At 50.3% G+C, this 12,208-nt stretch overlaps 1 protein-coding gene across 3 annotated transcripts; it reads right to left on the bottom strand.

The window, feature by feature from the left end:
* Window positions 1-1,091: 1,091 nt before the first annotated feature.
* On the bottom strand, window positions 1,092-11,805 carry ATXN1L (ataxin 1 like). 3 transcript variants are annotated; one of them, XR_003567805.1, is made up of 4 exons: window positions 11,718-11,805; window positions 9,863-9,930; window positions 6,267-8,533; window positions 1,092-4,866 (listed from the first exon to the last, which is right to left on the bottom strand). XR_003567805.1 is itself a non-coding variant. In XM_027847361.1 (3 exons), exon 3 carries the CDS (start codon window positions 8,414-8,416, stop codon window positions 6,326-6,328), a length of 2,091 nt encoding a protein of 696 aa, XP_027703162.1. In that variant the 5' UTR covers window positions 8,417-8,536; window positions 9,863-9,930; window positions 11,718-11,805; the 3' UTR covers window positions 1,092-6,325. The 3 variants fall into 3 exon arrangements, 2 of the variants coding, with proteins under 2 accessions (XP_027703162.1, XP_027703153.1); XM_027847361.1 differs by having other exon boundaries at window positions 1,092-8,536; XM_027847352.1 differs by having other exon boundaries at window positions 1,092-8,533.
* Between the last annotated feature and the right edge of the window lie 403 nt (window positions 11,806-12,208).

The following is a 12,208-nucleotide window of genomic DNA, read 5'->3' as shown; positions in this document are numbered from 1 at the left end:
GGAGCACGCAAGCCCTCCTGGTGGTCAGTGCTGGGCCAAGATGACCCTCCCAACAGAGGTGCCGAGTCAAGGTGCTGAAAGTTCATACAGCAGCACAGAACAAAGCCCAAAGCATTCTTGGCTAGCCCAGAGGGAGTCTGCAGTTAGATAAGTATAGTTCTTAAGGTCCAAAAGGAAGTGGCTTAGTTCAGTTGTAGTCAGATGAACTCTACCAGGAACCTAGACCACTCTTAGTCATAATAAGGAAAATGGTCCCTTAAGATGGTCTTTTCTTCCTTCATAATGGAGCTGCCTGCAGTGTTCTGTCCAGGGCTATGCCTTCTCAGACACCCCACCCCCCATCACTCCCACCTAGTCCTGTTTTGTTCTGCCTTTGGCTTAGAGATGACGGGATCAGATGTTTACCCTTTTAGTTGATGTTTTCTGAACTTCATTTGAATTATTCACATTTTACAGATGTGAAAACAAGTCAATATACTATGACTTTCTAGAATGAGGCAGTGATGTAGCCAGGCACAGACTGCAAACCTGGAGATCGGGGTGTACATCAGCCCGCCCTCCATTCTGCTCACCTCAGCACCTGCTGAGGGCTGCTTACTCCTAGCAGTGTACTTCTCTTAGACAAATCCCTTTAACTATTACTGGTAGCAAGAGTCCATGTTAGAGACAGTACTGGTGACTGCCAGCTAGAGGTACAGATGAAAGGAAGAGCAGCAAATACACCCACGGGTCCCTACAGCTATGACTCTGTTCCCTATGGTGAGAACCAAGTTGTGGGGTCTTCATCGGAACTCATCAGCAGACAACACAGATTCCAGAACTATCTGCTCAGAGCTCTGGGAAGCCACAGACAAGAGTGCCCCCACAACCTAGGGCTGAGATAGGAAGAAGGCGCAAACACCAAAAGGAAAAGCTATTAGTTTATATAGAGATATATATAGATATTGATATATACTGTGTTTACATAGTCCACAAGTTAAATGCAGGTATCCATAAGAAGAGCATTAACAATAAAAATACAATCTGTGTAGCCAAGTACAGAGACTTAAAATGGTAAAACAGCAAAAAGGATCTCACAAAAGGTACAAATATACAGTACAAATTGATTTATTTAAAACAGTTACAAAAAAGCACAACAAAATAGAGATTATCCTTAGAATTATTAATGCTTTGTTAAAGATCAGGTAGGATTAGAGGGTAAGAAACAGTATCGGGTGGGGGGAGCACCTGACTAGTTCTAAGGCTTTAGATACGATGCAGTTGGTTACATGTTAATTCAGCCGTTACATAATGGGGATTATAGTTGAGGGATCGGTAATTTATCTACAGGAAGCTCCTACCTAAAACAGATCCACCCGGTCCTCTCTAGGTACGGCCTTCTCTCAGTCCTGGATGGCGTTCCCTTCCTTCCTCTCTCTATCCCGTCTTCATCCCCACCTCACCCCCCACCCCCTTAAGGTGCTGTCCTGTGATGTACGCTGGTTTGGCTACAGGGGACTCTGTGTGACTGGGAAGGTTGCTGGGGACCAGCCCTGTGATAATGCTCCAGATGTGCTATGATCCTCTCCCCAACATAATACACGTTCTCCTCGATGCAGCACAGGGCGTCGAGGAAGCTGAGGGTCCACACACTCACCCCATTACTTCCACCTCACTGCAGACTCCCTGTCCTTCAGGTAGTTTTAGAACCGCCTGATCAGCTTCCACTGTGAAGAAATCTCAGTCCCTATAACAGCCAGAAAGATGCAAATGCTTGTGGGTTTGACATTGAGTAAAGGCACAAGGGGCCCTGCCATACACATTGCAGGCAGGGACCCGACGTGAGGCCATTGCCACTGCTGGGGGTTGCAGCTGACACGGCTTTGGGATTACATGGACTTGGAGTTCTCTATCTACCAGGAAAATCTGGGTTTAAGGTGAGAAAAAAACAAAAAAACCTTTTAGTGTGAAAAGTGCATTTAATTACAACTGCTCCAGCTAGGGAAGTTCGGCAGGGCAAACTGAACCCTTGTGCCCTCCTGTCGCAGGTGCCCTGCACAGCCTGCAGGTGAGGAGAGCCCTGGCTCCACTGGGCCACAGACCAATTCTAGAGGCGACTCAGAAAGAAACGAGCAGCGGCCAGCTACAGACCCATATGCTCATTTTATTATTGCATAAGGAGAGGCCTGCCCAAGCCCAGGGAAATGGAGTGGTGCGGGCCTCCCCGCAAAGTCCCGGTGGGCTTCTCAGCCCCATCCAATCTGAGCAGGGGTCAGCCCTCCAGTTGTAGTGTTTGTGACTACAGTTTTTCTCATCTGGAAAGTATTGCAGCTTCAGTGTGAATAGGCACTCCCCTAGGGGGGCCAGGAAGTCTCCCTAAAACTTTGGCCCTCACTCTTGCCATTTTTAACCAATCCTTCAAGGCTCTCCAAGGTCAGTTAACTTTGTAGTCTTTTCTCCAATGGCCTCAGGGCACTTTTAACCACTCCAGCATGATCTCCCAACTCTTCTCAATATGCCTGCTGTCTAGCGTAGTTAGGCCATCACATTCTGCACTCCGTACATCCTGAAGGGTTTTCTGCTACCCTCAAAGTCTTCCTGTTGGTAAAAATGTAACCAAACTGCCTCTGAAGACTTGAGGCCTTCAGCCCTCTCCCACCACTAGGCTGGCTCTAAGGGTCTGGTAGGAGAGAGGCCTCTGAGGATAGGAATGCAGGCCTTAGCTTCTGACTCCCCTTTATTACCTTCAAAATCAGGCCACTAAAAAAATCAGAAAGGTTAAGAAGTCAATAGAAGAGAACGTAACTGCACCCATAACCAACTTATTTCTCCTAAAGGCAAACAGGGAGAAGATGCTTGAAGCGATGAGTCTGATGACAAGTGCCTGAGCCACTTTCTCTTGGATTCGCTCATCCTGAAATTATTCCCAACATCCCTTTTTTAATGGGACAAAATGGACAATTCTGCTAGCGACCTTGGCATGACCTGGGCAAAGATAGGGCACCACTGCTTCCTCCATAGCCTGAGTTTAAAATATTTGGCCAAGGGGACAGAAAGGCCTGGTGAGAAAGCAGCAAAGCAGGAAGTTAGCAACAGGCAGGAGCTACGGGCAGACTGCCTCAGTGGCACCGTGACCAGGTGGGGTCAGGAGCATGGCAGCGACTCTGGCTACGTGGGCTTGGTGCCTCATGTGCTTTGGAAAAGGCCAGGCAGCTCAGGCCTGAGGTCTTAGAAAGGAGCACTGGGCATCCAAAGGGAGGGACAGCGGTGGATCATCATCCTTTAACTTGACGTTCTCCTCACAAGATGCTAATGACTCCTCTACACAGTGGAGGAGTGCGCCATCCATCACAGCAGCACTTGGAACCATCCTCCCCCCTCCCCCCATACCCGCTTTTATCACCAGCTCTGGGATTATCCTTCCCCCACAAAGTAACTTGGGGCCTCTGGTCCTCCAGTCCTTCTACCCATTCTCAACCCCACGGATAACCTCCTTCCTTTAAAAATTGCTGCTCCTTCAATTCCTACTACCCGCAGGTTCTCTCTCTTACCCAATGCTGCAGTCTGGGAGGAAGAATAGATACATCACAGCCACTAGGACAGAAGATGCCTCAGCAGCTCAGACTGATGTCTACAGAGCAAAGGCCCGGAAAGGACTCATGAGACCGTTGTTCTCCAAGACCCCTGACCAGCTCATCAAAATCAAGTAATACATGGTGTGTGCATGGCACTGTGCTAGGTACTGTACAGCTAACAGGGCGCAGCTTCACCAGGAGCAGACAGAAAGGGGACAGCAGCAGCAGCAGAGAGGGCAAGGCAGAGGAGCGGAAGGTGCACAAAAAATGACCCCTTCTTCTGGAAGGGAAAGTGGCTGTTCTGAGTACACCAGGTCCAAGCCACGCAGAGAACCTGTCATCCGTAGGGGAGGGGCAGGCTTTGTTTCCGCCTCTCTTAATGGAGGGAGCTACAGTTGATGGCCAATGATGACTTCTTAGGCATACCCTGCCTGGATGGCATTGTACTATACTAATCAGCTTTCCAGTGAAGAAAGCTACTACTGAGAAACCTGTGCAAACAGTATTTGCTAAATGCCGTCTACTCGGAACAATCAGAAATGGGTGTCTTCTCCCAAGGCTTAGTGATCAGAGAGAATTTGTCAGACCACCTCCAGGCCCCAACTTGAGGAAAACAACGAGGAAAAGCAGCATGTGGGGAGACCGGGGAATAGAACGGAGGCAGGGAAAGATCTCAAACGCAGTACCAAGGTTCAGTGTTCATCAGATACAGGTGGCGTTTGGTTATTAGAGCTAGCAACTCAAGGAACTGGGGTCCAGTCTGGCAGTCTGGCACACAGGGCTTTACAAAGTGACCAGAGAGCTACTATCAAAAAATGAACCTCTGAAGTGCAAGACTGGCAGCAAACAATTCAAGGCTTCAGTCACTCTCTTCTCCTGTGTTCTCTCTGGCTGGCCATTTTCAGAACATCCCCCAGGAGGTAGGTAATATTCATCCCCATTTGGCAGTTGGGGAGAAAGTGAGACAGAGAGACAGAAAGGTCACAGAACTTGCCTAATGTCAGTAAGAGAAAAAGCTGAGGTCAGCCCTTGGGATTCATGGACTCCTGATCCTGAGGCGAGCCATTTCCACAAACACGTGCTACCTCCTGGTCAGAGTTGGAATCTATAACCAGGGAGAAGCTAAAGCAGAGTTAGGTGACACTGCCCTGAGTTACCTTGAATAAACTAAAATAAACTCATCTACCTTCTGGTGGCTCATGTAAGAGCCTGGCTCTCAACATTCCAGAATCCCATAGGCCTGGCTGAAGCTCCAAGTTGTGGGCATAACAACCCGGGGCTTCCAAAATGGGAGGAGGCCAAGCAAAAATACCTGTATTAAAAAAAAAACACCATTCCGTGAGGAACTTGCCCCAACAGAGAGGCCAGAGGACATTAGGTATTAGGATATGTGGATCGAGATAATTAACCCTCAACTTTAAAGCCCTTCCTCATTAATGTGAAGGATGGCGAGAGGAAGCCTGAATACTGGATGAGACAGTGGGGTCCTAATGGATAATGCCAGGGAGTCTTGGCAATTCCAGCCATCGGCATCCTCACCAATCTGGGGGATGGTATCTGTCTTGGCTGCTCAGCAGCAGAGAGAGCACAGACATGATTCCCAAGGGATTTTGGAAATGGAGAGGAAAGTAAATGACAGTTGGAGGGGAAACCCAGAGAGTCCCTGGAAAATTAGTGGGACTTAGTAGGGATAGGTAAAAGTTTTACAGATGAGACCGGTAAGGTCAGCAGAGCCTTAGGAAGAGGCCCAAACAGAACAACTCTGCTGAAGGATAGTAGAGAGATGGGGACGTGCAGGCACTTGGGCACATTAGCAGAGAAAAGAAGAGGGAGTGCAGGTGTCTAAGGAAAACAACAATAGACTAATTTTTCAAAGACTCTCCATTACTGATTTAGGAATTCAGATGACTTTGAGCTAATCATAAATGATCTCAGCAGGCTGGACTTTTGTTGAGACACATGCATTCCCCTAAGTTCCATCTATTTCCCTAATAGCTCCTTCCTCCAATGTCCGCCAGCTGCCAGCTGTCTGCCAGAGTCTGGATTCTTAGCAATCCCTTCATTCTTGATCCTAGAGGTGCTTAAATTTCTCTCCAGCCCTGAAAGTCACTGTATGCCTTGTGAAAAAGGATGGGGGAGGAGGAAGGCGATGAGGCCTAAATACAAGCCTATAGAGGAGACTGTGTTCCTTGCCCACAAACCCAAAGATGACCACCTGTAACAAAATTACCCTTTAAAGTGCACATCTCTCAAATGAAGGGCTCTGGGATAGGAGCCCCTTATTCCAAAGAGGGGGATCTCCCCTTCCCCCACCCCCAAAAGAGAAAAGAAAAAACTCCAGACAGTTTAACTGCTGCTACTCTAAGCTGTGTGTGGATCATAGTTTTTGGCTCTTACTTTGTGGCCCTCCCTCTGCCCCCTGCTCCTGATGCTTGGACCTCTCTAATGCAGGGACTGGGCAAGGGGAGAGGAGGATGGGGAGGTGCCGGTGCCTGGGATACACCATATCCCTCCCAAGCCTAGGCCAGCACCTCCGCCCCCTCCCACCCTCAGTCCCCAATCTAAGCATTTTCTAGAGCCATCCCAGAAGGATGCCAAGGGTTGCTAAACATCACACACCCTATAGCATGAGGCAGATGTCTCTCTCCTCCCTCCCCAAATTCCCATGGCTAAGAAAGTGGATTAACTACTCAGAGTGTGCAAATTCTCCACCTGCTCACGGTGAGACTCAGCTCTGGACTAAAACTCCGGTCCTGGTGTGGGGGAAGAGTTCATTTTCCTGCATTAGAACGCCCTTCAATGGAGAGTTTCACCTCCTGTGGAATGAAAGAGGGACGGAGCAGAGTGGCCCGTGCTTCCTCCCCCTGCACACCGTATCTTTGGAAGCCCGTGGCTGGCCAGCAGGACTGAGCACCAGGCTCAGGCTGGGAGGGCTCCACTGGGTGGGAGCTCTGGGCCAATGCCCCCTCTCCTGAAGGCTGGCTCTTCCTGTCACTGTCAGATGGCTCTCTGGATCCCAAGACTGTCCTCTCAGGTCTCTCTTGGGAGAGACCCAACTGGTCTGGGGGAGGGAAGCCAGCCTGAGAAACCGAGTTACTATTCAAGCTCTGTAAACTGATAGAGATGCAAACATCTCCCACCTGCAGCCGGTGGCAAGGCAGAGAGAAGAGCTGTGCTGTCCGCCCAGGGCTACAGGAGGACCAGCCCTGGCCATACACAAAGAAAGGGTGTTCAGGGGGCACATCAATGCTTACTTTGCTCTGTTGCTCCCCGACCACAAAATGCAGCATGACAAAGCCAGGCCACTGGCTCTCCTGAATGTCTACCACGGTGCTGGAGTCAATCTTCAGTCCCCCGCTCACCTCTGCGCTGCGCACAAAGTCTTGGGTCTGTAGATCCTCAACCCGCTTCAGCTCTCCTGTGGCCAACTGGATAATGGCACCTTTCATGAAGTGAGAGGGCAAGTGGGAAGAGGTGCTAGGTGGTGGGGTTGGCTCCTTGTTTGGGAAAGTGGCTCGAACCTGCATATCCAGACTTGATGTCACTAGGATTTCTGACCCCATGGACAGCAGGCCCTGCTCAGTACCAATGGGCACCAAATTGCCATTGGCTATAACCATTGCTTTGGGTAAAGGTCTATGTTTTGCCAGCTCTTGAGGAGACTGGGTGTAGAGGCCCCGGGCCTGGCTCTTCTCTGTCATTTCTACTGGGTTCCTAGCCAGCCCTCTCACCTCACTCTGATGATCAGGGGCATGATGGGACAGATTAAGGGGGCTGGGCTCATCTTTCCTCTGAGTTGCCATCACTCGATAGTCCTGAGACACTAATGTTCCAACCACTCTCTGGACCTCTAGGTCAGTATCTGGAGTCCCTCGGTGTGCCGGCACCGCCACCTCCATCCGTGGAGTCTGAGAACCTGAAAACAACTGTCCGTCCACCACACATTCCACCACTGTTCCTAGTCCCTGGCCGTCATCCTGGTTGCTGGGGGGGTCCGTGGCTTCACTTTCTCGTCTTACCATGTTCCGTTCCATTTGTCTCTGCCCTCCGTTGGGAGTAGTTACATCTGGAACAGGCTGGACCTCATGTAGTGCATGGGCAGAATCTGGGCTTGTTCCTGTTGGAGGGATTTCATGTGTTGTATACCCAGGGGGGAGCCGAGACATCTGATAGTAAATGGGCACTCGGCCTGGAGTGAGGTCCACTGGCTGAGTGCCTGAGTGATGCTGCAGCTGACCTGGTGGAGAAGTGGCGGCAGGGACTTTGTTGAAAGTGTGGGCTGGAGATGTGGTCTGGGGGGGAGGGGTAGCCCCTTCTGCCAGGAGTGAGGCATATGGCACAAAATGAGGAACATGAGAGGTTGTGAGGTTGGCAGAAGGGGAGAGCAGAGGACTAGGGAGAAAATTGGGTGGCACGGCATAGGGCATAGTGTAAGGAGATCCAATAAACTGCAGAGAAGTGGGGGGAAGCTGAGCATAATGGATGGGGGGATAGTGGATTCCTGGATGCTGAATCAGTGATGATGCTACATTAAAGGCAGAGGGCAGGGGGCTCATGTTCACCACAGGATGGAGGCCAGTTGGGGAAAATGTGGCTGGTGGCATGGCCACCTTGTACAGCATACCATACTGGTCCACTGTTAGACCAGTGATGGCCTCCACTCCATCACTACCAACACTCTGTCTTCCTCCTGCCTGGGTCTGCCCAGTCACCACAACCCCCCGACACCAATCAGAGGCATCACTGGAGGGTGTGTGGTTGGTTGAGCAGCTGGTGGTCCTCCCCATATCCTCGCTGGTCACAGGGAGGTCTCGTTTCTTTGGTGGAAGGCATTCCTGACTCCTCTCATGAACAGGTTTCATATTGCTTTGTAGTATTCCCAGAGCCCGGAGGGGGTCGGCTTGCTTCTGGGGACATCAGAACAGACTTCTCTGTGATTTCCTTGTACCCCCTTCCACTGTTGACTGGGGCACCCACATCTGCTGGGGAACAAATCAAAGGCACAGATAGATAACCTGGGGGTGGGCTCCACGTGCAAACAATGGAGTGGTTCACCAAGCAGAAGCAAGCAGCAGGGCCTGTGCCCAGGGAAGTCTGTGAGAGAGGAGAGACGGAGGTGAAGGGAACAAAGAGCAAGGTCTGAGCATGACAAGGAAATAGGACAAAAGGACAAATAAACGGCAAGAGGGAGGACACACAGAAAAACCACAAAGCCAAAAGAGCTAAGAGGAAGAGAGTTAGCTGAAACATAAATAATCTGTGGGCGCCGCTCCTCTGAGGAGAACAGCAGCTTCATTACAGCCACATCTCTGATGATGACCTTGACTGTTCACAGCTCTCAGAGTCCCCTCCAGCGGGACTTTAAACACCGAATCTTTCCTGCTGACCCTCCTTCCTTAAATCTCTCTCCTTTCTGCTGTCATAGACTAATGTGTCATCTCCCTCTCTTGATCCTATGATCTCATCCTCACTTCCTCTCCCTTCTCTTATTTGGTTTATGACTTCACCTATCCCCACCCCCGCCTGGCTAAACTCTCCTGTCTTGGATCACTCACCCCACCATCACCACTCCCTAGGTCTTCTAACCTACTTGTCTCATTGTCACCTTTTTTTCTCCTTATCCGAAAGTTACCGAGTTAACTTTCAAATGCCATCAACTTGGTTCTAAAAAAACTGTCATTCCCCATTATGACTCAGAGCAACTCAAGCCCCCATATTCAGTAATTGGTTCCATATATAACTTATATTTGCTTCTCTTCATCCTCAAAAGGTGGCCCAATCTGCCCTCTGGGCTACAAGAATCTCTAGTTCTCGTTCGGGTAAGAGCAATTTTTTCCCTCCACTTGACTCCCCCCCAATTCTGGGTCAGCAATATCTTACTATCTGTTTTCTGGATTCTCTTCCCTCTCCTTTCTCTGCATGAGGTTGTCAATGGTTCCTTTTCCTTGGAACTTTCAAATATGTTGTTGTAAACTCACTCCTAAAATACTAGTCCCCCTTTAGAATCATAGGCCCATTTTCTCATTTCATTGGACAGTGTAGTACTAGGAAAAAAGCTTTCTCTTTTCCCTTTTTTTCCTTAATCACCTTTCACAAACATTTTTGGCCACCATCAATCAGAATCTTTTTTTGGCCTACAAGCCCTTCTTATGAAGTTTGTTACCTATTTCTTCCAATTAACTTTCAGTCTTCAGGATATATTCTTGAAGGATGAGGAGAGCTATAATATTGGATTCTCTTCGGTTTTCCTATTCTTATACCCAGATGCCATTCTGCAAGGAGCCTAAAGAGATGCCCATTTTTATTACCTGAGTTTCCAGCAATGCTTCTGGGCAACTGTAATATGAAGCAGTCTCCTCCCGACTGGCTTGGTAGTCTGGAAAAAGGAAACAGGATAGGAGAAAAGAATGAATAGGACACCTTCATTTCTGACCCTTCCAAGGACCATCAGAGAACAGGTAATAGGAGAGACACAAAAAGCGAATTCTGCAGGTCTTTTAAGCAGAGTAGTACAGTGACTAGACAGTATAGCTGCACAATCTATTAAAAAAAAAGTCATTTTTAAATCTTATGTAACTTAAGGAGTCTAATTTCACTCTCTCTCCAATGTGAAAGCCTTCTTGATCCTTTCTGCTCCTTTTACTTGCTTGATTCTTTTACTATCCTCTCACAATTTCAATTTATAATCAGCATAAATATTTAGCTGGATCCAGGAATAAATAGAAAAGCTTCTCTAAGCCCATGACCAAGTAAAAAGACAAGATCAATTTCATGACTTCACCTTTGCCCTCAGGTGTGGAAAGCTAAGGCATGGAGGTCATTTGAATAAGAGAGGCACCGGGGAAAAGAACTATTAATATTTCTGGGGCAGAAAAGGAGGTCAAGAGGGAGTCAAGTCACTCAAGAGGAAGCTTTATTAAAATTTCCAACAAAAAAACTGGACACCAACCAGTCAGCCAATATCATTTGCTAAATACCAGCTTTGTAGAAAACACAGTATCAGGTGCTAAAGAAATAAAACACAGTGCCAATCCTCAAGGAATTTACAATCTACTAACTGGAGAAAGCCTAGAAGCACACACCCATTAGACTATAAACACACCAATCTAGACAGGCGACCGATGCCAAGTAGAGAAGGACAAGGCACTTGATATTAAAGCAGGCTAAGCACTATGAGAAGCTGCTAATAACACTACTTTTCAGTACTCCAAGTCTATCAGTGGAAGACATCAAAAAGATATGTCATCTGGGGTCCAAACTGTCCTGGAAACTGAATGCTTGTACTATTTATTACACATGTGGAGAAGCAGCCAAAAATAGGGCAAGAAGATAGAATTCTTAAGGGAAATGGACTAAAAGGATAGAGTAGCAATGCAAATTCCTGGTCACATAAATACAAATTAACTGGAAACAGTCGTGTACGCCCTTTCTATCCTTTAGTCACAGCAACGGAAAAGCAGGCAGTTCTGGCTCATTCAACAATTCTGTCATGTTATAGCCACAGGGGCGATCCATGCCCCCCAATCTCTGAAGCATTCAAGAAAACCCACTCTACTCCCCCTTTTTATCCCTGAATGCCGAAAGGAAGGAGGGTGCAACAGAATTTACTGGAACAACAGCAGCGAACCGGGCCGAGTCAAGATAGGGAGTAAGAATGACCTATCTGACTCCCTCCCGCACGGATCGATCAGTTATCGGAACACAAACGCCTGCTTTACTCAACAGCTCGCTCGGGATGGGGCTCTGGGAGAAGCGGCTCCTGATGCGCCCCGAGGAGTTCGGGGCTCCCCGCGAAGCCCCGCGGCAGAAGGGGGACCCGAAGGGGGAGCGCTGACCCGGCAGGTGCTGCTGCCCGAGGCCTCGGCCCGGGGCACCCCGAAGGCTCCTCGCCAGGGCCGCCGGTTCACAAACGATGGGGGGGATGGGTTTAAATTTCCGGGGGAGGGAGAGTCACAAGAGGAACCTCGAAGGGAGCGCGCCCGCTTCCTCGTTTGGGGGTCACGGAGCGGGAGGAGGGTGGAGCTCACAGGGGCTGGGGGGGTGAGGGTCGGCTGGGGGGGGCGCCTCCCGCCGGGGGGGCAGCCAGAATCGGGGACCCCCCCAGTCCCGGCCTGGGCCGGAGCGGAGCCCGCGGGGCTGCGGCCACTCGCGGCAGGAACTCACCGGCCCATCTCACGGCGCTTCCTCGGCTCCTCCCGCTGGTGTCAGGGCCGTGGCCTGAGGAGCCGCCGCCGCCGCCATCCCCGGCCCGGAGCCGCCCCACACCCAGCGCCCAGCGCCCAGCGCCCCCAGCCTGGCGCCTGGAGATGGCGTCACCGCATCCTGCCCCCGGCGCCCGAAGATGACGTCACAGAGGCGGGAGGGGGGTGGGGCCGCGGGGATGAGCGCCGGGCCTGACGCACCACCAGCTGGCCGAACCGTGGCGGCGGCCGCGGCAGCGGCGCAGCCGGAGCGACGCTCGGGTCACGTGGCCCGGTGCCCCGCCCCTTTTCCCCCAGGTGACCCTGACCTCCCTCTGACCCCACCCCTTTACTGTGGAAGGGCCATGAGCTCACGTGGACCCCATCCTGGGCCATCCCGGAGCCTTTGTTTGGGAGCCCCTGGACTGGTCCCAGGCCGGTGTGCAAGTCCAGGAGGCAGCCCCTGTTGATTAA

Source organism: Vombatus ursinus, unplaced genomic scaffold (assembly GCF_900497805.2).
Source record: "Vombatus ursinus unplaced genomic scaffold, bare-nosed wombat genome assembly UNPS02005286.1, whole genome shotgun sequence".
Taxonomy (NCBI): Eukaryota; Metazoa; Chordata; class Mammalia; order Diprotodontia; family Vombatidae; genus Vombatus; species Vombatus ursinus.
Note: the sequence above shows the minus strand (reverse complement) of the source record. Positions and strands in the feature narration are given on the sequence as shown.